The sequence below is a fragment of the Neopelma chrysocephalum genome, unplaced genomic scaffold (genome assembly GCF_003984885.1).
Source record: "Neopelma chrysocephalum unplaced genomic scaffold, ASM398488v2 Primary Assembly neopelma1_80b, whole genome shotgun sequence".
NCBI lineage: Eukaryota > Metazoa > Chordata > Aves > Passeriformes > Pipridae > Neopelma > Neopelma chrysocephalum.
Genome location: NW_020897742.1, coordinates 1,011,979 through 1,038,728, shown reverse-complemented (window position 1 = coordinate 1,038,728; position 26,750 = coordinate 1,011,979). Strand labels below are relative to the sequence as shown.

At 44.4% G+C, this 26,750-nt stretch overlaps 1 protein-coding gene across 1 annotated transcript in view; it reads right to left on the bottom strand.

Annotated features, from left to right (window-relative positions):
* Nucleotides 1–26,432, bottom strand: part of LOC113970831 (protein LYRIC-like) — a 30,371-nt gene extending 3,939 nt beyond the window's left edge. The window contains exons 1-11 of the mRNA XM_027690148.1: nucleotides 26,333–26,432; nucleotides 25,698–26,105; nucleotides 25,516–25,586; nucleotides 15,113–15,172; nucleotides 13,848–13,938; nucleotides 12,346–12,414; nucleotides 10,291–10,506; nucleotides 9,304–9,378; nucleotides 7,642–7,740; nucleotides 991–1,097; nucleotides 234–353 (exon numbers count right to left, since the gene is read on the bottom strand). Coding sequence (XP_027545949.1) covers nucleotides 234–353; nucleotides 991–1,097; nucleotides 7,642–7,740; nucleotides 9,304–9,378; nucleotides 10,291–10,506; nucleotides 12,346–12,414; nucleotides 13,848–13,938; nucleotides 15,113–15,172; nucleotides 25,516–25,586; nucleotides 25,698–26,105; nucleotides 26,333–26,432 — 1,416 coding nt within the window. The remainder of the gene's footprint in view (nucleotides 1–233; nucleotides 354–990; nucleotides 1,098–7,641; nucleotides 7,741–9,303; nucleotides 9,379–10,290; nucleotides 10,507–12,345; nucleotides 12,415–13,847; nucleotides 13,939–15,112; nucleotides 15,173–25,515; nucleotides 25,587–25,697; nucleotides 26,106–26,332) is intronic.
* Between the last annotated feature and the right edge of the window lie 318 nt (nucleotides 26,433–26,750).

Here is a 26,750-nt window from a genome sequence, read left to right as displayed (position 1 = left end):
TGTACTGTAAAATCAAACTGTTTTGCAAATCTATTAGGGAATACCATGTTGCAAAACCCCAGGGTTCACTGTGCTCACACTTCTTTTATGGGAAGGCAGAGAGAAAAGAGAAGAGGAAGCCAGAAGATAGAGAGGAAGAAAAGTCTCCCTTAAGTCACAACATCCTAACAGAGAAGACATACCCCTCTGTTCTTGGAAAACCAAACACTACTCTTGGAATAAAAAATACTCACATGCCTCAGCCCAGATCCACCCCTTGCTTCCTTTACTTCCATTTTCTTCTTCTTCCGCTGTGTTTTGCTTTCAAGTCCAGAATGGCAGAAGCGAATGCCTGCTTTGCCTTTTGGCAAATCCTGAAAGCATCAGAGATGTTGTAAGAGGAGTCATGGGACAGATAATTCTTGTTTTTTTCCAGGAAAACCAATTACCTTCAGGAGTGTGTTCTGACAGTGCACAAGCAGGGCATCTCTCTGGATAAGGTATACACCTGAGATTAACACAGCTCTTTGCAAAAAGCTCAGCATGCTCTTCCCACTGCTGCCCAAAGGGAATATTTCTCTAGGCTTCTAGAAAGCATTTAAACAGCAAGCCTTCTGCTTCTACCTCTCCACCCAAGCTACCACTGTAGCACTATCAGCAAACCCTCTTATCAGCAAACTTAAATAAATATGTCCCAGAAGGCTGGTGTCAGCTGTGGACTCCACACCTCTTTTTAGGCCCAGGTATTTGGGAAGGTCAGCAGCGGTAGAAAGAGTTCATTCATACAGGGTGACCAGCCAACTCCCCCCAGCCCATCCTGCAAAAGTGTCCCCCAGCTCCAGCTATCTCAGACAGGTCAGGGGAGTGACCACGCCAAGCACCTCCTCCCAGTGTGAGAAAGCCCCTGCAACCAGAGGAGCCCAGCTCCAGGGCTGGACTGGAGACCCCAGCCTGGATGAGACTGACCCCAGTGAAGCAGGTCTCCCCTGGCCATCAACATCACTGCCTCACCTTCTCCTTCTCCTCCCCTGTCTGATGCTCCTCATCTCCAGTCCAGTTCCCCCACTCTTCCGTGGGAGCCTTCCAGTCAGAGTCCAGGTCAAACGCTGAAGGGTCATCTATTAAAGCAAGTGTACAAATGAGTTATGTTCAAATCCACACTACCTCCAGCCTCACACGAGTAGCGCAAATGCTGCAAAGAATACCTGTCACCTTTCTGCTTGCCACTGGGTGTGCATATATGCATCTGTCTTAAATGTACCAAGACATTTACAAATGTATTTTAAAAAATTATTAAAACATACACGTTGACTACTAATTCACAATTAGTGACTGCAGTCTTCATGACAGGAAGAAAATTAAAGAAGGGCAGAAAAACACATGCAGGAACAAAAGCCCTGCCAGCCTGCACTTCAAGAAAACAGGCTTTACAAAACTAATAGCATGGCTGGTCAAATATTTTCTTTTAATTCCATGGAGAAGGATTCAAGCATATCCAGAAACATTGGCAGACATAGCAGGCTCTTCCACTCACTACAACACACCATCCTCTGTGCAATTATTTGTATGGAAGGGTAATATTAGCAAAGGATTTGTGCATTCATTAATGCTCTCATTGGTGTTTTCTTTCCTATAAAAAATAGAACCAAGTACATTCTTGACTCCTTTTCCATTTTCTTTTTTTGAATATAAGCCAGAAAAGCACCATTAAGCATTGTTTTCCAGACTTCCATAACAAGCAACTTTAAACAGGCATGAAGCAGGTAACACCTACCCTGCATCAACTCTGGGGGCTAGGCAAAAATCTTATCAAAATCTTTTAGATTTCTGTATCTTTCAGCATCTGGTACCTTTGAAAATCTGGCTGCAAGCCCTCAGCTGCCTCTCCACAAAGGACTGGCAAGTGATCCTTAAGCAAGAAGGCAAAACAGACCAGTCTAATTCCTTTACACAAACTGAATGAGGTGCAAAAAAAGTAGATAAATCAGCATAAGATGTTGAAAGGGTTACTTGGCTATTTTTTAATGATTTGAATGCAGCAATCCTGAGTCTTATCCTGAAAGGGAGAAAGACTTCAAAAACACAGCATATAATAATAACTCTTAGCTGATTATGTCTCTTAAAATAAAAATAAAAAAATTTTAAAAAATCCCAAACCTGATGGAAAAACTTCTAGTTGAAGCAGGGCCAAAACCAAAAGCATGCTGGGGATGATAAAAGAAAACTGTTTCCAAAAAGTTGCTCTGACTGGTTTGCTGCCAAATGTTATAAACATGATTATAAACATTGCTCAAGTTTCTCAGTTTAAAATCCATGCCCTCTACATGGGGGCATGAGTATGTCTTGAAGAGAGTATGTCTTTCCTTCCTCAGAAGGAATATGAACAAGTAATTTTGAACACATTCCCCAGTAAAATTCCAGTCTAAAATAGAATTCAGTCTCCTGAGCTGCAGGGCAGCAGCTCTGCCAGTGGATGCTCTCGCGGGTGTGCAAACAAAACAGACCGTAACTTACCACATGGGAAGCCACAACTGTTGTTTTCACGTATTTAACTTCTGATTTCTCAAAAAGTGCATTAATGTACATACTTTTAAGCATGAAAATAGTTTTAATGGCAATCTGCCTGCAATGGGCTTACATTCATGCTTCACCCTTGTCATGCGTGGTAATGAAACTTGGCCAGACAGTGGTGACTCTGCCACATCTCAGAATTACTCTTCCCAAAACTTTGTGTCCCAGGATGTTTAAAGTCAATTCAGAGTAAAATTAAGGGCAATATAAGATTCTTTAAAATTTGCTGGATTTGATGGGGAAATCGGATTAAATGTACTTATCCCAAAGCTCTGGCTTAAAACCTCTCCTCTTGTGTAGCATATTTCCCTTCTACAGTGACATGTCTCACAATGCCTTTAAACTTTGAATACTCTCTAGTATTTTTAAATCAGCAACTGATTTTCCTTGGGTCAAAAGTTCTCTCACAGTCTAAAGCTGATCAGTAATTTCTGTGAACAGGAACACTAAAAGGAACATGCCATGAAGCAGCAAGTCCCCCTGCTCCCCATACGGGTTTAGCACTGATGGGGGTGATATCTCTCCCAGTGCAAATATAGACCAATATCTTGATAATTCCTGGTGTTCGTTTTTACAAAAGCAAGGCTATTAAATGCCATTTTCCAACTAGGTTCTTGCTTGCAACCTGCCTCAGTCTCCCAGCAACTCCACCCAGGCAAAGCTGTACTCTTCTGCTGGCAGCAAATATTTTCAGCATGCATTTCAGGGCCAAGGTGGTTTCCATATACACCATGCAATGAAGACACTTTTAGATCCTGAAAGGAACTATGTTGAAGAAATCAGGGATGCTGCCAGCACCTCTGCAGACAAAAAGTCTATCCCAGCACCAACCACCTGAATGCTCTTGATATCCAGTCTCTCTCCTGTGTAATGCTGGGGAGCAGCCAGTTGCACCCTGGGAGGTGTTGGGGAACAGGCAAACAGGGCCCCACAGTATCAGGGTCTGGTCAAAAAGGAACAGTCAGCAAGTTCTCTGTGCCTGCTGATAGATAGGGTGGAGTACAGTACTCAACGGGCTGACCCTTGTTATCTGGCCTGGAAAATGAAACTGGAAAGTACTGCAGCAAAACTCACTCTATGTTGTTGAGATAGGGATTCAAAATTTTCTAATCCAGAGTTGTACATTTGGATTCTGATCTTCCAGCATCCCTCTTGGCATGCTCTCCCTCAATATGGGCAGCAGAAACCTAAGGGAGGTTCATCTGGCAGGCCAGCCCCTCAATAGGCTGCATATTGTCCATGGCATTGAGTCTGGCTGTGGCTGCTGTAGAAAACCCAGCCCTTTGCAAAGGGCCGTTGACTGTGTAATGAGCACAGTTCTAACCCAAATCCTTACACTTGGAGGCCAAGTGTAATCCACTCAGTTCAAATGGATAGATAATTTCCTGTCTAAAGCTTGCATTTCCGTGTTACAGGTCAAAACTATTGCTACCAATAGCTGGGTGTAGGATTCCCTCATTTGGCACCTTTCACAATTCAGTAGGGGCAAAGTATCAAATAAATCCCAGACTGAAGACTTCTTTTAATGGAAAGAAGCTACTGATTCTTATAAAAAAAATAATTAAAATTTATTTTAACCCCAGAACAGAAGGAAGGATGGGAGTCAGGAAACATAGGGTCAAGAGGCATGGGAGCTTTCTTAAGGTTCTGGAGAAAATTTGTGTTGGCAATCAAGAAGGACTCATTGGGAAGATGCCAAGACACAGGTAAAAAGCGACTCTCGTGGTCATGAGATGTTGCATTTGCAAAGCGGAATGTGAGTTTTCTGAGACTGCCCTGTGCTGTTGCCAAAGGCCAGGTCCCCTGCGCTTGGAAGCAGATGCATGGGATAAAATTAGTATTCGCTTTCCTTGGAACCAGACACAAGTGCTCCAAAACAGCCCAGCCAACTGCGCTGTGTGGGTTACATGTTTTGTAACAGCAAAACAAGCCACAGCTTATGATGCATTCTGTGAGACAGCAAAGCATAAGTACATAAATGTCACCAAAGGGGCAGTGGCAGATGTGTGGTATAGGTGCACAAAGGTAGTATTGGGAAACACATGCAATCAAAGCTTCCAAGGCAGAGGCAGGAGGATCCAGAACAACCCTGCAGAAGAGGCAAGAGAGATGCCTGGCAAAAGCAGAGCACTTTCTGGACTCAAAAATAAAGTTAATTATGCCAGGAAAGAAGAGGTTCAGCCTTCTTTCTTTTCTGTTAGTGGAAGTAATGAAAAGTATGCAAACACTAATGATGAGCAGGGAAAAATGATGATGAAAAAAACTTCCCACTTTGGGGCCCCCTTCCCTCATGAAAGAGTCCTAGCCACCTCAACCTGCCGGTGGGACTGCTGGGACTGCATCCATCAGTGTTGACCATGTGGCTTCAGGTCCAAGATACTGAATGCCCCCAGACCATGAAGGCTTAGATTGCTAAGGACTGATTGTTTGAACGTGCAGAGACAATGACTGATGACAGAATGAGGATTTCAGAATTGATGAGGTTGGAAGGGGCCTCTGGAGGTTGTCTAGCCCCACCCCACAGCTCACAAAGGGCTCAGCTGTAGCAGGTTGTTCAGGAATGTATCCATCAGAGTTTTGAATATTTTCAAGGGTGGACACTCTGTAACCTCTCTGGGCAAACTGTTCTGTTGTCTGACCACCCTCACCATAAAAACAAAGCTTGTAAGTGGAAGTTCACTTCATAACCATTGCCTCTTCCCCACCCTCTGGGCAGACCATAGGCAACCACCCCATTAGGTTTTCATACACATGGATTGCCTCTGCTGGACCCACTCCAGTATGTCCATGACTGTCTTGTACTTGGAAGCCCAAAATGGGCACAGCACTCCAGATATGACAATAATTAAGAATTAACCACCAGCAGCGTGTATCATTAATGAATGTCAACACAGCAGCGTGCTGTTTGGAAACCAGGCTGATCAAGTCTTTTTTCACTCCCATGTTGCAGTGACCATTCAGTTCTCTAACCACCAGCTCCCTCTCTACCTTTATGGATATATACTTTCAGTTGTGACAACACTTTAGCCTTTTGACAACACTCAAGCCTTTTGTGAGTGATGGTGTTATTATTGCTGGTACTTTACAAAAAGTGGAGCGGGGAACTGGCCAAGGCAGCTCTGCTGGCTGGGGCAGGAGCAGGAGTCCAGCATCCAGCTCCTTTGGCTGCACCAGCACAGAACAAAGACACTCAATACATGTACTACTCTGGATTTGATAAAATGACCCCAACTCATATTCAGGTTATAAATCCCAACTCATATTCAGGTTATAAATGGCTTTTTTTTTTTTTTTTTTTTTTTTTTTTTTTTTAGTTTCCAGGCCTGCAAGAGCTAACAGGCTGTGTTTGACTGTCAAAGAGCTCATTTTGCCTGCAGCGCTGACCTTAATGCCAACCATTACCTCATCTAAATTCAGGGAATACATGTTCGTGACACTCCCCTCCCCTGCATCAATATCAAGGCTGATGATTCAAAGGAAAGAAAAAATACTAGGACAAAGAAGCAAGCTGTAAGGCAGGCAGAATAATCCTTCCAAACGCTTCTGTTCGGATGTTTGCAGGAGCAACCTGCTGAATTTGCTCCTATCTGTTCTGCTCTCAGACAGACATGGCACTCAAAAAGCAGAGCTCTGCCTGGCTTTGCAACTGCAGATCAAGCCCAGAGTGTGCCAAGTCTGACATGTGCTAAATGCAGTGCAAGGGAACGCTGCTGATGAGCTGCCCACGCTGCCTCCCTCCATCCCACGCAGGGAGCCGGGCTCCGAAGTTGGAAAGGGCCAGGCACTCTCTTGGAGCAATGCAGGGATAAAGAAACACAGGACTAAGGGAAGGGAATGCTTGGGGTTGGGATTTTTGTTTTTATTCTTTTTAAAGCAAACAGTGCTATTTATAAAATCATGGCCAAAATGATGCATCTGCTGCAGAGCCTCAGTTACCACTGGGCAGAGAAGCAAGACAACCACAGTCTTTTCTCCTTAATGCATTCCACCACTCTGGCTTCTCCTATAGTTGAGCAATCAGAGCAGCTAGAGTACGAAGGGGTTTGCTCGCTCGTCAGCCATCATGCCTGCAAGAGCAGGGAAAGGTCTCCCAACAACAGGGGTATATATAGATACTTTCCTCAATCCTGGCTAAAAGGTCAAGAGAAAAAGGTCATCTAATACCCACACTGTTCATGCCAAATTATTCCAGCTACTCAGGACCCACGCTGGTCTTTTAAGCAGATTTTGAAAGTAAAAAAACCTCATTATCAGTCATAAAAAGACTAAACTCCTGATTGCCACAGTGCACTGGAGATGGATTCTGCATCTGTTTTCAGGGTATTACCAAGGAAATTTAAAGTTTAGGCAAAGGTACTCTGAGCTCTAGAAGCACCCTGTCTTTCCATGGCTCTCCCCTAGCCCTGACTGCAGTTGCCTGGAAAAGGGCCACTCAGCTCCACCTCCCCACACAACGATGGGAGGGAGGGAAATGCAATGCTTCAGTTATGAAAACCAAACACAACTTCGAACTCATTTCACAAATTTAGTAATCTGAGTTGATGGCTAAACATGGGGTTTTTTTGAAACGCAGAGCCTATCCTGATGCATCTGGCTCAGGAAGTCCCTGACCCTCTCTCTGCAGGGTGTGGGGAGGGATCGCCCTGTGCTTGCCCTGTTCCTGTGCTTATCTGCCCACAACTGATAGCAATGCAACTGCCAGAGAGAGGACACCGGCCACGGGAGCCTGCAGACAGCCTCCCTACGGCTGCTCCTGCTGCCCGGGCGCTCTAATTGCACTTTGCACAGCAGTATGTGTGTACTGAAAAGGATTGTACTTTCTGCATCCCTTTTTTGTCATCTTCTGAGGAAAAACATAAATAAAATGCATGTTCTCGCTCTTCTCGAGGGTCCCACATGAGCACCTCCTGCTCACAGCAGCTCTGGGCATCTGCCAAAAACTAGACCAACACTGGATTTCTCCCTTATCTCTACCAGTGAATGAGCCACATGGGAAGTGGCTCCTGATTTCTGAGGCTTAGGAAACAGACTAAAAAGAGTATCAGCATTAGTACACTTGCCTTTGAACAGAAAAAGAGCAAAGAGACATACCCTGCCCCTGCCATGCATCGTCTGTGGGGAGGAAAGTCGAGCTGCTGTGCCAACAGCATCTGGAAGGACTGTCCTCAGATGATTTACTCTTCACGTTATCTGCATACAGCAAAGTGTCCTTTTTAAAAATTAAAACAAAAACAAAAAAAACCCCAAACCTAAAAGATAATCACATAGGTATATTCACGTTATTAAAACCAATTAATCATGCCTCTATCTGCTCACTATGTCACAATGCCTAGATGTTATGTAATTTAAGCCACACATTAATCTATGCTGCTCATCGCAGTGGATTTATTAACAAAGGCTGGACGAGGACACTACACGCATAAGTTATTAAAAACAACTCACTCAGGAGTGGCTACACTAGCAATATCCATAAAATGTTGGGAACCTAAGAAGGAAGCTATAGTTCCTGCAGAACAAAAGCCACATGCAGTGAATCCAGCTCCAACTCCCACCACCTTCAGTGAGAAGGTTTCTGCTCAAGCTAATAGAAATCCATAATTACTAAATTAATTGCTTCATGAAAGAGAGAGATGAGAGAGCTGCTGGGGGAAAAAGAAAAAGATTTTTTGATGATTACTTTCAGCAGCTAAAGTAACCAGTAGGATTCACATACCTCCCTGAATGACTCTCCTTAACCCCTTTCTAAGTCCTGTACATAACAGACCAGTGTTTTCTTCACATCTCTCATAAATCAGGGAGATTTTTTCACGTCTCTGATCTTTCTTTTCTTCCTTTCAGCTAAAGTACTCCCTGGTTTTGTTCAGTATCAGCTCGATTTTTTGCTGCATAGACGCAGATGTTAACAAATATTTCTACCTGTTGATTACTTGTACATTAAGAACTGCTTCAATCCATTAATGCAGTGTTGGAAAACAGATGATTAAATATAGTATATATTATATTGATTGCCATGTCTGGCCTTAGATGCTAATTTCGGCATTCAGGCTAACACCACACATGCTGTTTTGTGCACAGATGTATCTATGCTTGCCTTTAGCAAAGATTCAGGACCAGACTCTGCATTCATGATCCAGTTGAACTTTCAGACAAATGTGAGTTTCTGGTAGGCAGGGAATGTATGACCCAGGAGTGCTCCAAGTCAATCAGTGAGAAGAACTGACAATTGCAGAGATGTAAAGTGAAAGCCAGAAACGAGGATCAACTTAGTGCAGAACCAGTAGATGTTCCATCCTTCTCAAAGCCACTCACGGAGAGGGTCAACCTGAAAATCCCTCACCGTGCTGGATAGGAAGGTGCTGGATAGGCAGCCTCTGACAGAGCTTTTCCAACCTGGGCGTTCGGTCCCTCCCTCAATCTGAAATTCTCTGAGTTTGTTGGTCATCACAGCACAACAGAAACCTTCTGTGTGAGTAAATCCAACAGAAAGAATTTGCTGGGGAGGCGATATTTTTTTTATTTATTCCAAGATGAGATACGAGTTTGGAAAGCACTCAATAAAAGGTTGTGATGTCACTCCCTAAAATACTGATGTGCTGGATTGCAGATGCAAGCAAGCTCTGCAAGGGAGAGTGACTAATGAAATGTGGCTCCAGGGTAGAAGACCCATATGTGATCAGTGAGAGCCCTTTTAAGCCAAGCTTCTAAGAAAGTGATAGAAGAATTCAGATAAAAGACCAAAGAGAGACCACTCACCTAAATCCCTGGACAGATCTGATAACGTCCCAAAGGTCACAGGACAGGATTTTACATCTGCAATATCCCATGTTCCTGCATTTAAAATGCAAACAAACAGTAACCCTAAACCTGATGTCATGTTCACAGCTGGTGGCAGCAGTTTCTACCTCGCTCTCCCAATCTCATTACTGGCCGCCTGTGTTCTCTCCATCCCAAGCCTGCATCCACTGCTGTTGCTGAACAAGAATCAAGCAAGGAGAAAACACCTTTATGGTGTTCAGCCCCATCACCATGCACACCTTCTCAGCCCTTCAACATGCATGTCACACGAGCATCGCACTTCTCTGGACTTAAATTCCTCACTCATCTGAACTGATGTCCCCTTTATGCACTACTGGCAGAAGTTGTCATCAAGTATCAGCTGGAATTTGGCCTTTTGAAAGCATTAGAGTAAAAATGGTACTAATGTCCTCCCCCTATTGACCCTATACTTTGCAAGAGAAGGACTCTAGCAGAGAAGGCAACTCATGTGAGAGAGCATTTTCTGAATCACTGGAATACTGGATTACTGCTACTGAAGGTGAGTCATCATATGGCCTTATATACCAATCAGTCCAGCCATCACGCTTGGTTAATCAGAGAATGTAGTCAAAATCAAATGCTTTTTATTAAAGAATACCCTGCCCCATAGTGCTTTGAAACATGTGGATATATACCCTGCAGTCTAACTCTGACCATGTGAGAACAACCTCGGAGGGAAGGGCTTTGGTTGCAAAGGGCCAAACACGAAATACCTGTGGGTAGAAAACAACTTGCATCCAGCAGGTAGTCTACAACACAAGAAATTCCTGCCATAAAGACCCCTCTTTTCACACTGCTGGGAAATAAATGACAGCTAGCAGGGTTCAAGGGGGGTGGACAACACTGTGTGTGCAGGATGAATGTCTGATGGACACAGCAATTTGTGAAGCTTTCCCTTGGCAATGCTTGAATGCCCACACTCACCTACGTTGGAGAAAATATCCTCTTCTGACCGGGAGGGCACTGATTCTTCCCGTGTGGCTCCTGAGGCCTTCAGTGTGGCCCCACACTCTGCCTTGACAAAGAGAACACCTTTTCCACCACCACTGGTGTCCCCTGTGAGTGGCCACACCGCTCCCTTCTCATCCCAGTCAAAGGCTGGCTCAACCGCCGAGCTACCCAGGGATGCTCTGCTGGGGTCTTCTCGAGAATAAACATGACATAATTATTTTTAATTACAAGGAAGATTTTTTACTGAAGAAACAATAGAACAAAGCCTGTTCTAAACCTGTCAGATGTAATGGCTATTTCTAACTGAAAGTATTTACAGATACAATTACAGTGAAGCAGAGTGCCTGTGATGGGACTCTGAGGCAGCAAATATGAAGGTCATGTGAGAAAAAAGGCACCACAGAGGCCTTGGGTGTCCCTTCCTGAGTGCAAGGGTGGTTCAAGGCCTCTAGAGTCCAGCTGGAGACCCAGAGCAGTGAAGGGAGAGAAAGAGAACAGCTGGACCTCCAAGGAACAAGAAAGCAAACATCTTGGATATTGCTAGTTCAAGGTTGCTAGAGAAATCAGTGCCAGGCATATGGATATTTTAAATAATGACAATTATCTCCAACATATTTTGCTTCAAAGGACTCCTAAAGCACTTTATGACTCCAGCCTTCAGAACAGCAAAGCATTTTCCTGGGGCTCTGGTGGGGAGGGGACCACTGCTGGCAATAACTCCACCTTCACTCACCTTAATGCTGCTGATGCTGCTGCTTCTCCTCTGATAGGGAACAGCAACCCGTACTTAGCAGGGTTAGGGCTTCTTCCTAGAATACATCTCACTGCTGTGTAAATGCCCATACTAACACAATCACTTAGTTCAGCATCCTGGACAACCCAGGCTCCAGGATCCCACCAAGGACTTCTGGTCCTTCAACTACAACTTGATCTACTGAGCTCCCTTTCCTGGGTCAGCAAAGCACTTAATGCCTGCATGACCTTGGGGTTAAACCTTCCATGGTTAACCTTCTGCAAATGCAGCTGGTAACACCCATGCCAATAGGTCAGTTTACATGAAGAAAGAAATGTGGAACCATCTATTTTGCTGGAAAGCAAGCAGAGACCTCAGCATCTTAATCCCTTAGTGATTCATGCAGGTATTTAACTGTTGATAATCCAAGAGTTAAAAATCCAAGCTCTTGATTTAATAATCAAAAAGCAAAAAGTAGTCCTAAAATGTCTGTATATTTTCAGAATAAAGTTTGCTGTTCATTTTCCCTTCAATTTTAGTAGAGCATCTGAGAGCACTTTAAGACAGTCTTATTGCAGACAGTGCACAAACTCACACATATATATCCAGCTGCAACTCCCAATTCCAAATTCCTATTTTAGCTGTATAAGCTATATTACTGTAATATATTAAATTTACAGGTTATTTTGATTATTTTATCACAGATAATGAAAACATTTCCAAATGCCTTAATTCCATGACCCGTTTCATATAGTGGTTATTATATATAGCATGATTAGTAGAAATGTATGTAGGTATAGGTGCATGGCAGACACCTTGAAATACCCAGACGAAAAACATGGACTGAGCAGAAAGTGTTGTTTCATTTTACCTCATTAGGATAAGAGTATATCCCCCTGTTATAGTTCTTTACTCTGGCAGGCCTGAACTAAAGAAACTGTTTGGAACTGAGCAAATTACATGGGTTTTTATACATCCATTATCAGAAAATTTCTTCTGTCAAGCCAGGCAAAAGTAAGTAACCCACATAACACCAATCCTTTAGTAGATCTCAGATCTAACAGACACCTACTTTCAGAGTCCTGTGGGTAATGCTATGTGTTTTAATGAGAGCCTGGAGTAAAAGGCAAGCTCCCAAATAAGAGCTCCCAAGGCTCTTTTCTAAAGTAAATAGCCTCAGTAAGTGCAAAGACTTTGCTGTCAAATGACAAATAGAGCAAACAGAAAGATGCTGGGAAGCAGGAGGGGTGACAAGCCTGGCCAGATCAGGTGTGTGAACTGAGCCTGTACTTTACCTTTTTGTTTCAGCCTTTCCTTCCTCAAGTGTCTCTTTTCACGGCTGCTGATCTTGGTTTGCCAAACTCCTACAACACAGAGCAAAGTTCATTTTCAAGCTAACAAAGAACTTCCTTTATTGGCTTTACTGCTTAGCCCAAGGTGAATAGCTACCTGATTGTTTCTGATGCTGACTGTAAAAGTGGTTGCCGGTCTCGTGCAACATCTCCCCTGTGTGCAGCCTTTGCTGCCTCTGCAGAAATGTGTTACATATGAAATCCCCATCACAAACCTGCCTGCCATGTGTTCTGACCCACGTAACTGCACATATTCTCCTGTCCTGTGTGTCAGCTGATGTGACACCCCTTTCCCTCAGGGGAGATGTCATAGCAGAGCATCAACCACCTTGTATATTTGTCAGCAGGGAGAAGTTAATGAAAACCTCAACCGTTAAATAAGGTTTCGATTTGCTGGGTTTCTCTAGCCCTGAACATACTCTAAGACTTGTTTTGATGTGTGGACACCCTCTACCACTCAGCTTGTTTCCACATATATTTGTTGACACCAATGGGCTCGCATTCTACCTCTGTCCATGCTCTCCATGACCCTAGAAGTCAGAGGAGGGACCTGCAGCACAAATGGTTAATAAAGAAAAAACAGGGTCCCTAGATTTGACCAAGACAAACACTTTCTTTTTCTGAAGCACCACAAATAACACATGAAACAGTTCAGCTGGCTCATCCGTTCAGAAAAACTACAGATCCATTTGAAGAAAGCCTCTACTGTGTCCCCTTTTCCCCCAGCAGCCTTGCAGGCCCTCTGACACCAGGCCCCAGGAAGGACTCCGGACCAACAGCAACCAAGGGCTTCTTTGGCTCTCACCACCACACTAATCACATTATAATCTTTTAAGCCCAGAAAAGCTTAGAATTTGTTGTTTTCAATATGACCCTTGGTGGGGGAAGGCACAGAGGGGCTCATGGGATGCAATGTATTTTCCAATGAAATTCTAGCTGCCTGAGCCTTGCTAGCCTCTGCCAGATTTCTCTGCAGATCTGCTTGCAAACAAAGATTTTGGCTCTGCTCACTGGCGTGCTAGAAGCTGGCTGTATATTACCCCAGTGCCTTTACCAGCCTCAGTCACAGCACAACAATACACTGCCTGGGAGGACCACAGCTCCAGCTGCGGATCAGCACAGCAGGGGCCACAGGAGTAGAGGAAGAGCATGAAGACAGGACCTTGCTGCTCCATGGGCCTCTGATCACTTCAGAGATGCTTCTTCACCTGCAGATTTGCCACCCTTGCGAAGATGCTCAGGATCTGAGGAGCGTGGCAGGAAAGCATATGGCCCCTGTCCACGTAGTAAGAAGCAGGTGATAGAAACAACTCTCAAACTGGCAACTTTCTCCAGTAGTGCAGAACACTGGAACAGTTGAGAAGACCTCCCTGTTGACATATTTCATCCTGTGTTACTGTTTGGTAATATGCATCCTGTAACAGAATAACCAAATATTTTTTTACCTTCCTCTTCTTGCAGTTTGTCTTTTTCCACAGAAAGCAGATCTTTTGGCACCTCCTTGTCTGAGCACTGGGTTTTCCTCTTCTTCTTGGGCTACAGTATACAGGAGATACGCAGAAAGATAAAACAGGTATTTGTTACATTTCATCATGAAGAAAAAGAGAGTCAGGGCAGTAGTTTTAAAGGGAGACCACTCATGGTACTCAGAGAGAAGAAGAGGTTGCTGGAATCCTTTAGTGGGGGCAAAAGTCTTCCTGAGAAGATTTTATTGTAAACTCCAAACCACTAAATGCTATCACTTTGGGCCTACAAATCTTAATTTATCTGCTAGACTAGAAAGCTCACATTTTTATTCAGGTACCTGCTCTGTAGGAAGATTAGCATTCATCATTCCTAAGTCCTAATTTTCTTCCTATGAAAGAGAAAAGTCTAAAAGTATTTACCCCCTTTAAAATCAGGAATGCTGAAATCAAGGATTAGGACCCTACCAATGCTTAACAAAAAAAAAAACAAAAACCAAGAACACCAAAACCACATAACAGCCTATTTTTAATGAAGGTATCTGTAGTTTACACTATTCTGAAAGAGCATGAGAGTAGCTGACCCCATTTTCAGTTGAAACAGTAGAGCTAACCTCAAGCCTTCAGTTTTGAATGTTGTAGTTTAAACACAATGGTTTTTGACTTTTCCAAGATGGGAAACCCCTACCAGAAACAGTTCCCTGGCCAGGCTCAGGGGCTGCTCCTCATTTAGAATCATAGAATCACTGAAAGGTTTGGAAGGGACCTTAAAGATCATCCAGTTTCCACTGCCCTGCCATGGCAGGGACACCTTTCACTAGACCAAATTGCTCAAAGCCCCATCCAGCCTGGCCTTGAACACATCCACAACTTCTCTGGGCAACTTGGAAGTTGGAACTTGGAAGTGTCTTGGCACTGACCCTTTCCCCCACACCAGTACGACTACTCAATGCCCAAGATAAAACCTTTAAACAGATACAAGGACACATACCCTTGTCAGAGCTGGAAATGGAATACAGGAGATCCCAGCACACACTTGGGCTTAGATGATGAGACCATCCCACTTATGGTGACAGTGACAATCACTACAGTGTGACTGTGCCAGAAAATTACATGGTCTTATATTCCTAAGTCATCCCTTAAGTGCACCAAAACCAGGAAGAAAAAATTACCTTAAAAAAGGGAACATTCTTAAAACAACTGTCTCTTCAAAGACAACATATAAATTCTAAAACTCTTGCTGGTACCTTGAGGAGCTTTTTCTCTCTGATGTTGACTGATGTGATAACTTGGCCATTTACTGGGACCTAGAAGATGGACAATAAAAAAATGTATTATGGAATATATATACGCATGTGTTTGTATGTGTAAATATACATGTAAATACAATTACTTCAAAACCTTCCTATAAAACTTATAATACTCTGAAAGACACAGCTAAATAACCCGCTGTACAAATCTGGGCTAGAATTTGTGGCCTTGTTCCAATTGGAGTAATTTATTCCAAATTAATTAGTGTTAGCTAAGCCTTTATGAATGTAAATCCAGAAACTCCACATAGATTTATTCCAAAGCAGACATATTTGTGGTTTATCCTAAGATTTGTCTAGGATCAAAGTTGTTTTTCAAATAGGGTAAGCCTGTCTTAAAACAACAGCATAGACAGGAGAAGTCTTATTTCAATTCTTGTTTACTGGTTGGGATGGACCTTATCAAGTGTATCTGACCAGCTAAAAGAATGGCTTTCATCCTACCTACACCCTGTAAAGTAAACAATGAAAGTTTAAGGACTTTTCAAATTATGGTTTGATTAATGTCTCAGCTGTCTCAGAATTCCCTGGCAATGGCCAGCCTCCAGCTACAGGGATGGGAGAGTGTAAATCTGCAGCTGACACAGCAAAGGCTGTGCCAAAAAGGGCCACTGCACACCATGCAGAGCCAGCAGCATCCAAGACAAGGCAGAACCTCCTTCCACTGGTGGCTCCTCACCCTTCTCATAAGTCGTCTCTGTCCATGAGACACTGTGGCAGTGATTAGTTACCAGCAAATAAAATCCCCTTGGTGACTGTCCATGCCTGTCCCTGTCAAGCTCAGTGGGGCAGCAGTCCTTCAGACTGTTAGTGCTCATCTCTTTGGTATTTTGGGGATTTCAGAGTTATTTTTCACAAGTCTCAGAAAGGTCTAGCTTGAAGTGCAAGTTAAAGACAGCATGACAGGCACCTGCATGCTGGCAAGTGCTTTGTCCCTGGAGGTGCTTGCTTGGAATTCCAGACTAGTTACAAGCCCATGGTGGACATGGACCCAGCAGGCTGGTATTCATCTGATGTACCACAGTTATTAGGAGGGGAAGCTCAAGAATTGTGGAGTTGCACACAGACAATACTGATTCTAGGTCTTCCAGTAAAATATCACAGTAACAGGAGACAAAATCCCTGCCTGTTATATCAGTAATTAATTCCACCAGTTTCATATTATAAGCTTAAGCCAAAGTGATCCACATCTCTTCCATCTCCCTTAGCTGTCAATTGCAAACAATATTATTGTTACAATTATATTGTTCTGAACATTCACTAGCAAAATAATTACTTCTGTGTTAAAATCCATTACATTTTGTAATAGCTAGCAAGGCCACTTTGGGTTTTCCCACGGGCAGTCATCTCTCTTCTAAGACTCTCAGGTTCATTTACTAGAGGCACTCCATAAACCCCACCACAAAAGAAACCATTTTCCGTCTCCTGCTCTGTTCAAGGAAAAAATCCCACTCCACCTGCAGCAGGGAGGGAAGTAGCCCCTCACATATGATGTGGGACATAAAATACAAAACCAGGAGTATTTGCTGAAAATTTGAACCATGTAGAAATGGAAAAACCTGAGATTACCCTATTCCTTGTTTCTCAGCATGTGCTTCTGTCCACTTTAATGTGTGAAAATACAAATAAGATCATGTCTTAGTGAAGAACAATTCCTATGCAAAATGGAATATGGGGGGAGGTGACTTTCCACTATATGACAGAGGACTTCAGGAAAACTGAATTTTATGTGATGAATACAAGAAGGGATGACTGGGGGAAGCCACACAACATGTAAGTGCAATATTCCTTCCCAATCTCATCAAACCCTGATGATTTCCCCGTTCTCATAATGAAATCTAAAGGCTTTGTAAATGGACCTCCCAAAAGAAGGCACTTTGAGCAAGACTGCCACCGTGGGCACAGAAACAGCAGTGGCAACTTAGGAGGCAAAGAGGATGCTCTCTTGCCTTCTTTCAGAAACACACAGAGGATAAGAGACATCCCACCTCCTGTTAGCCTCTCTTTACATCAAGATGCTTCTGCAAGCATAAGGGACTACAGGCAAAGACAAGGAGATGTCAAGATTAAGGACATGCAACTGCCTTCCTGCCCTAGGCTGCTGTAACGGAGCACAGCCCGAGGCTGTACAGAGCCCTGACGTAGGCAATGAGAACTCCAGAGGGAAAATGTTGAGTGCAACAGAGGATTAAGGAAGATGGAAACTATATTGACTCTGACAGACTTGTCTCAGCTGGGGCAGGATCACGTTCCTAGACCTTCTCTCCATATAAATGGCAGCAAGCAAGAAGCTGGAAAAAATGCAGCACTTTCTTTTAGCTCTTTGCCAACCTGACTGTTTTTATATGGGTAAAACCTGTATGCTTTTACCAGACAAGCACAACATTTGCTACTTAAATGTTATTTCATCTGCTGGACAAACATCCCCCTCTCTCTCCATTACTGACTAAGAGGTTAAAAATATACTGTTGACAGTCATTTATGATATTCCAGGGGTCTTCATGGTGACTGACTAGCTGCTCAGCCCTAAGTACCCACCTGGGACTCCTGAACCTTGTTGCATCCTTCCTAATGAGCAGCTTAGTGCAAAACAATACCACACTTGGCCACTGACTGATGCTCTCACCAAACAGCCCACCGCGGTGATGCTCTTCTTTCAAATCTGAAATATTTGTTGCTTCTTCACAATCCTTCAGTATAGCAGCATATATAATATATATAATAGCAGTAATTCCCTTCCTTTCATCACCAAGAATTTTTACTGAGTTCTACTTCCTTTCAGTGGAAAGGTATTATGTTAGCCTGACCTTTTGTATCAAATCCTGCCTTTATCCAACCCCTTTTCAGGCAGTAAGCTGGCTGTGTGGCTGAGGAACCCCACCCTACCCTATTCTTGCCTTTCGAAGCCCTCAGGGTAAGGGATTAGTCATGCCTCTTTACCATGCCGTTTGGCCATTCTGAAAAGGAAAAAGGAATTTTCATTATTTTATTGCATTTAACCTAATGGAATCATTAAAGAGAAATGAATATTGTCGGGGTAAATTTTTTCTCAATGAAAAATGTAGTTTTCTACAGGGAGAACACATCTAAACCCACCACATAAAGTGACTTTATAAAGTCATCAGTGCAATTACAAATACATTAAATATATGCAGAGAAGCAGAATCGGAACTTTTAGTGGAATAAGACTTAGCATATTAATTTCTACTCACATTCTGTAGAACAATAGGAAGATTATTTTTAGTTCATGGCCATTTGCTTCGTGACCCAGTGGAACAGGATTTCCCCCACACCCCCTGCCTTTTTTTCCTTTTTATGTAACCTAAGTTTATATTTCTGATGATTGCTCTGAAACTAGCAATTTCTGATTGATTCTTTTGAGCTAGTGTTTAATTTATTTTATGCTGTTAATATAATTCTACATAAAGCCTCAAAGAAAGGAGGCAGAGTGACAGGTCTTCAAATGTTACAAAACACTGGGTTTAATCATTAGTATATAAACAGTGTATTTGAAGCCATAAAGCTGTGCCTCTAGAGACTTACCTTTATGCATGACTAGTGAGACTAGTCATTTTTGTAAAACCCAACACCTTTGTAAGTGTCTATCAGATCAGGCAGCCTGCTCTCGCATCTCAGTGCCACCAACTGGTTACAGGATTAATTAAAAATTGTGTGAATATCAGCTTCAGGTTTGCTAACTGCCCTTTGTCCCTCTTGAGGAAGGTGCTTAAAATTGCCTTCCTTAGGAAGGCATGGAAAGGTTTGCCCAGTAGAGGGATACTAGGACAAAATAAACTCAGCCTATGAAACCCAAGGGGAGCTATTATATGCTTCACACATTGGAAATCAGGGAATTCATTTAAGAGCATGAATAAAATTCAGAAAATTGTTTTCAGCTACCACTTTCAGAAAACTCAAATTAAGTGGGTTGGACACTGGAAATGAAAGGAAGCAAGACTACCCCGTTCTGGCAGGGGGTCTGTGAACACAAAACCATTTCCAGATTTAAGAAATACTTCAATTAAATTGTTTCTTAGTGTTCATTTCCAGTACAAAAACTATTTTATTTTTTTTCACTTTATATTACAACACAAAATAAATGTGGTGGATTTAGGCTAAAAGGCAATACTGGTATGACAAAAGTAACACCAAAATGCACCAAATTAAAAAAATAAGGGAGGAGGGAGGAGAAAAGAACAAAAAGGAAAGGAATTTCTAACCAGGGCACTACATAACCTCCCTTAAATACACTGTGTTTCACTGAACAAGGTATCACTGCACTCTCAGATTTCTCAGTAGATGTTCAACAAGAACTTCATCACCCTCAGCACCCTCTGGAAGATCTGGTCTTTACTCCCTACTCTCCACGCTATAAGTTGGATATTTGCAGCACCACTTGCAGTCCCGTTTGCTCTCTGCAGATGGGTTCTTGTCTCCTGTGCACAGAGTGGGGGCTCAGCCACAAGGTGAGCAAACCCAAGTGCTGCTGTGGCCAGACAGCAGCTCATATTGCTCCATCCACAGACAATGAGCAACCCGCATAACAAATGTTTTGGGAAATGAAGCAGCACTGGCTCTCATTAATTCTGATCCAGATTTTCATAAATGGAAGCAGACATCCTGGCCACTCTGGCTTTGCCACATGGTCTCGTGCTGATGATGGACTTCACTCTGGGAGTCTTATTCCCTATATCAGTGGGAACCAGGTGAATGGGAAAGGACGAGACTGCATTTGTCAGAGGAGAAAGGATGGGGTTTAGGCAGAGGCCACCAGAGAAAGAGGAAAGTATCAGCTTCAAAGAAAATTACTCATTCAGTCCTAACAACTAGAGAAAGGGTAACACGATGCCAATTTCTGCTAAGGTGACAATGGGAAGCCAAAAATCCCCCATATTTGGTTCATTAGCAAAGGAAACTGAGGGGTCTTCATGAATGGCAGAAGAACATAAAGGAGCTTCTTTGTGGCATGGCTTTTCACAACACTGCACAGATATACCTGCAAAGGGGAGGGAAAAGAGAGCAGGATCTTGGTTTGTGATAAATACTGTAATTACTATTAGTAGTAATATTAATAATAAGCTTATTATTAATAGCTATTATTTGTATGTGTTAATGGAATGTTTTCCCTGAAAAAATCACGTCAGACACGTATTCTGAGTAGGAAAGAAGAGTCTGTTGGAAGGTAAAATTACATGGGAAACATACAAAATGAATAGACAGAATTACATGAGAAATACACACCAAGAATACCTGAAATATCCCCTTTGCTTAAGGCCCCTCGCTTAGAAAAGAAAGGGGTAGGGCTCCCATCAAACGGATCAAGAACCACATGGAAAAGGATCAGCACAGAAAACCCAATCCTCTGCCCATATTCCCAGGGATGAAGTTGCCCATAGGAACCCCTTGAGCACAAACACAGGTTGATGACAAGAAGTGGGGGCCAGAACTGCAGCTGTAGCCATTCATATCCATAAGTAATTTCAAGAGAAAACTTAAGGAAGCAGCCCTAGGATGATGCTGCCTACATTACATATCCTCCTGCTGGCCAGCCTTCCCAGGACACACGAGAAGCCATACACAGCAGCCATAAACACGTGGAGCTGACGGGTACCTGCCTCTGTTCAGCTGCTCTTATCATCTGAGGAAAGAAAGAAACCTGCGTGAGTTGAGAAGAGGAATGAAGACATCAATTTCTTGAGATCTGCTATTCTGATTAATTAGAGCACCATCCCAACAAGGGATAAAGGCTCCATTTTAAGGAGGCAATTACCAAACTCCAATACTTTTCAGGATACTTTCAAAATTAATTCTCATCCAAGACAGCTGTATAAAAATAATTGTGCAACTGTGTTGCTTTGGCATGAAAAATACTGTGTAACCTGAAAAGATAAAAGAAAAGGTCTGTCTGCTAAACCTCTGGAGCTGAGGGGATGGATCTTTAGTTCTGGTACAGTTAAGCAATCTCTGCAAGAAGCATCTCCACTTCATAAAGACACTTCTGAAAAGCAGAAAGCTTTTTTTTTAATGTATCAGATAATAAGTATTTTTAGAAGTTGCCTACATTTTTTAGAAGTCACTACATTTGTAAAAAAAAGCTCTTATTTAGAACTGACCGATTTGCAGCACAACCCAAAAACTTTGAATAAACACAAACCCCAACACTCAACAGCAATCCCACACAGATCAGTTGGCTTCCAGCAAGTCTTACTAGAAATTTCCTAAAAGAAATGAGGGAAAAGGTTATCCTGAAAAAGACTAGACATCCTCCAGCATAATTTCTAGAAGGTTTTGTGTGTATGTGTGTGTGACAACAGCCAGAATGTAACTTATTATGTGTGATGCATAATAAGATCACATTCAAAATGTTCTTGTATGGTCATGTGGAGACCATGCATCCATTTGAACAAAGTGGTGGATGAGAGACTGGACATGAGCTGGCAACGTGTGCTTGGCAACCCAGAAAGCCAACTGTGCCCTGGCTGCATCCAAAGCAGCGTGGGCAGCAGGTTGAGGGACAGGATGCTGCCCCTCTACTCTGCTGTGGTGAGACCCCACCTCAAGTACTGCATCCAGCCCTGGGGTCCCCAGCACAGGAAGGACATTGACCTGTTGGAGCAAGCCCAGAGGAGGTCACCGAGTTGATGAGGGATGGAGCACCTCTGCTATGAGGAAAGGCTGAGGGAATTGGGATTGTTCAGCCTGGAAAAGAGAAGGCTTCCGGGTGACTCTCCTGCTTCCAGCCAGGACAGGGCTAATTTTTTGCAGTACCAGGAGATGGCATGGCCAGGACAATAAGATTATTTTACACCACCTCACCATCATTGCTGGGGCAAGGGAAAGGGGCTCTCTTCTAGGGAGAATGGGTTCCTTCTGGTCAAGTAAGGGTGGCAGAGGGAGCCATCCAGTGTTGTCTATTGTCAGGGTTTTTTTCTTTGTCTTTTCTGGTGCCCTGTCGTTAGTATCCTTGCTGTTACTGTTAGTTTTCTTATCTCATTGCTGTTTACAGTAAATTGTTCTTATCTCAACCCGTGATCTTTGCCTTTTGTGTCTCCAATACTCCTCTCCATCCTGCCACTGCAGGGAAAGAGAGGGGGAGGGGGAAAGCAGGGGAGCAAGAGAGACCAATGAGTGGTTTGGCAAGTCTTGGTGGGGTCACTGAATTGGGGAGTATCATTCCTAAACCACAACAGTGACCTAACTGAGGCCTTCCAGTACCTGAAGGGAACTTACAGAAAAGATGGGGCAAGAGCATGTAGTGAAAGGACTAGGGGGAAGGGGTTCAAATTGAAGGAGAGTTTAGATTAGATATTAGGAAAAAATTATTTACTGTAAGCGTGGTGAGGCACTGGCACAAGTTGCCCAGAGAAGCTGTGGCTGCCCCATCGCTGGAAGTGTTCAAGGCTGAGTTGGATGGGGCTCTGAGCAACCTGGTCTAGAGGAAGGTGTCCTTGCCCATGTCAGGGGTTTGGAACTAGATGATCTTCAAGGCCCCCTTCCAACACAGACTATTCTATGATTCTGTGAGAGTTTGTTCAATAGACTTATCTCACATGGGCTGTGGAAGCCATTTAGTCTGGGTCTAACAGTGCACAACCTGCTCTGTGACTAGTCATCCCTCCAGGCTCTTACTCTGCTATACTCAAAGTTAGCAGGTAATGAGATGAAAGGCATGAATGCTGCCTGCCACCAGCACTGGCACTGGGAGACACTAACACAGTCATGAACTGTTGTATTTTAGTGACTTGGACCTGGGAGGAGTTTAGATGGAGGTGGTGAGCAGGCTGGGTTGTGACTTGGAGCTGTGCGGGAAAGGAACCCTGCAGAAAGCTGAAGGCACCTTCAGCTCCTGGGTAGGTGCTGGCTGCCTAATGGGGAGTAGGGGCACATAGAGGGAAGAAGATCAGTCCTACATCAGACAACTGCAGCTGTGTAAGAGCAGATTCCACAGGAAGGCAGTCTCACAGCCCACCCATGGGGAAGTGACAGGGAATCATTGGCAAACTTGCATCCCAAATTGAAAAAATAATTAACCACCTAGCTTCTTTTAATTAAGATCTTGACTTATTCACCACTCCAGGATATGCAGATGTTTGGCTGCTGGGATGTATCAACACACCTGAGCACTGGAGGCAATTGTCTCTTGGCTTCATACCTCAGCAGGCAGCAGAGAGGGGCTCCCATCCTGTAAGACCTGCACACCCCAGCTTATGGTATTGGCCATGTCTATGGATGGGAGACTTTCTTATCAATAATATCTTTGATACTGCCTTGGTGGAGATTTTCATATGCAAATTTCAGCATATCAAAGGTGTTTTGCTGTTCTGGCATCCTTGCATCAGCTAAGCGCCAAAGCAGCATGCAGCGTTTTACACTTACGTAAGGAGATAAAGTTTTTGCCTCAAGGATATGATGTTCCAAAGACAGAGATAACATGATGGGAAATGACAAGAAGCAGTGGAGAAGGGGGGTGGGGAAAAGAAAACAAAAGAGACAAATAGAGAAGAGAAGAGAAGAGAAAGGGCAGGGTACTGCCATGGGAGGACAAGCCTCTGTTTTTCATTTCAGCATGTATGATGTTTTCCCTGGCTTATCTCTCTCTAGGATCTTTGAAGTTATTTTTCTTGATCATTCTCTTCTCATCCTTCACCTCCTCAGGACCATGTTTTCCGTACTCTGCACAATAGTCAGTGAGTCTCATACAGAGGATGATGCTACTCTGTGCAAATGCAATTGTTAGAATCCGGCCCCTCAAGAGTAAGAATTGCTCAGTGCAGGAAAAGATGAGATTAATGGCAGAAACTGCAGATGACTGTAAACAAATTCATCCCTTCAGTTTATCCCTCCTCTTCTTTCGTTTCTGTTACTCAGGCCTGTGAGATGCAGCACCTCTAATTAGAAGATATCTATCTAAATCAATGTCTTCAGCTTGAACTAATAACCCTGTCATCAACACAGCACCTGGCCTGTCTCTGACACATTTCTGTTCATGAGAGACAAACACACTTATTTTATAGCACACTTAAAAAAAATTCCCGAAAATTCATTTTGTCTCTCTCAGAATTGAGACCAGGTAGGTGTCCCCCCTTTCTGTCCTGCACTGCCTGCAATAATTGGTGGCTCTGGAAAATTTTCATTTGTTCTGCAGCCAAATCAAGTTATCTAGTATTGATAATTATAAAGCTTTAATAAAATTGTTGCTAAAATCCCTCTTCACACCTTGACATGGGCAGTTCTGTCTGGATTGCTTTTTGATTTAATTGTTCTTTACTAATTCAGGGATACCTGTGTTGTCAGGCCAATATTCTGCCCTCAGTGATGAAAGAAAAAAATGCTCTAAAATGAAGTAGTCTATTAAAATATAATGCAACTAAAAGTTACAACTCCCAGAACAAAATAATAAAACCCTGAAAACTAGTGCTATGATGGAAAGCCTGACATATTCTGTTCATGAGGAACAAACCCACTTATTTTATAGCACAGTTAAAAAAAAAATCCCTGCAAATTAATTTTGCTTGTCTTTATCAGAAATGAGACCTAGGAGATAATAGTAACAGATTAAAATGTTCAGAAAAGCTTGATGTATTATTTTTAAATACATATGTATGTTTGGTATGTTCCCCTGAGAGCTGCGCTTTACATATTGCAGTGCCTCAATGAAATTGTTTTCTGTAATTTACAGCGAGATTTTCTGCCACAGACAGCTTACAGCATGTCAGAGTGACACAGTCATGACGATGTCATATGGAAACTTCAGCACTGTGCATCAAATCAAGCTCACAGCCTGTATTCAACAGGGTGGCATGGTCATCAGCTCAGAGCCACTACCACGTACCAGTGCAATAACAACAGGGCTTTGATTTGGAGTATATTATCAGCCCATTGTATTAACACCATAGTGCCAATACTATTCTTGCATACTCCTTCTTTATATGATGGACATTAACTGGAGTTTTTTTAATTCCCTGCAAAAAGGATGAATCCCATCTGTTGTTATGCTCTTAGACAAAGCGGCGGATGAAAGGCCAGCGCCAGAAATCCCCAGCCAGGTGCTCGGGCAACCTGTCATCTGGAAGGCACCACAGGGCTCAGCGGGGAACGCTCAGCCCCTCACCGCTACATCACACAGAGAGCTCGGGAGGGTGCCTATGTAGGCGGGATTGGATGAGATGGGATGAGATGGGAGGGCTGCAGCCCGGCGGGGCCGGGAGCAGAGGGTGCAGCCCGGGCTGTCTGCAGGGCTGTTCTCTGCACGGTGAAAAGGTGCCGGGGAGGAAAGAGGGAAGGATGATCGTCCCGTCCCGGGAGAGCGGGCCAGGCGCGACCCCCCCCACGAACCTTACCTGCGCCGTGCGCCTTTGTTCCTCTGGCTGCCGCGACGGCAGCGCCCCGGCCGCCCGGCCGCCGGCCCCCGCTGGGGCATCCTCCCCCTCCTCCTCCTCCTCCTCCTCCTCTTCCTCCTCCTCTTGCTCCTGCGCCTCCCCGGCGGCGCGGCGGCGGGGGGGTCCCGGCGCGGCCCGGCGGCCCCGCAGTCCCCGCAGGACCAGGACCATCAGCGCGGCCGCGGCGGCCGCCAGGACCAGCGCCGGCCAGAGCAGCGCCAGCAGTCGCCCCGGCAGCTCCCCCGCGCCCAGCGCCAGCCGCGCCGCCGGCCCCAGCATGGCCCCGCCGCGCCCCGCACCGGGATGCTCCGCTCCGCTCCGCTCCCAAAGTTGGTGCCGGAGCCGCGCTCTCCGCCGCCCGGAGCGGCACCAGTGCGGCTGCGGAGCCGCGCGGGCGGGGGGGACCGGCCGGCCGGGGCGGGGGATGCGGGGGGAGCCGGGGGGCGCGGACACGTCGGTGCTTACGGGAGCCTCGTCGCCAAGGGCTCGGCCGGGAGGGCGGGTGCGCGGTGCGGGAGGGCGGGAGTGGGACTCCCCGGGCGCATGTGAGGCTGGTTCGGGGACAGGAAGGGGTTAATGCATCGAATAGATCTTCCCTATGGAAGTGGTACATGATGAAAGGAGAACGCGATGCGGTTCGAAGCAGCAGAGCTGCGGGCATCGGCAATGGTTTGAGAGCAGATGTTTGGCCGAGGATCGGCGTATGCAGGGATGCTCGCAAGTGATGCTTTTCTGCAAATTTTCCCCAGTCTAGACAGAGGAGTTTTTAGGGATGTACTTGAGTTGTCAGGCACCGTGACAAACAAGTCGTTATCGAGCACCATCGCTGTGATGATGACAAGCACTGCCATGTAACGCAGCGCGTGATGCGCTCTCATCTCGGGCTGATCCTCAGGGAAATAGCAGTTTACCGCCGCCAGCAGAACGCTGAGCAGAGGGCCTGGAGCCACATCTTTGCTGCGCCGGATGGGAAATTTCTCTACCCACCTGATGAATAAGTGCAGGTGGTGCTCTCAGAAAGTCTTTTTTCAAAGTCACTGAGCTTCAGTGGCAAATTGAGTTTATTTTGGCCGATCTAGAGGGACAACCTCCAAGCAATAAATAAGCAGTGAATAGCAGTGAACTGGAGTGAGCTCCTCCTTCAGAAGTGTGTCTCAGTATGTTTGTGACTCACACATGTCACAAGCTCAGTGGCA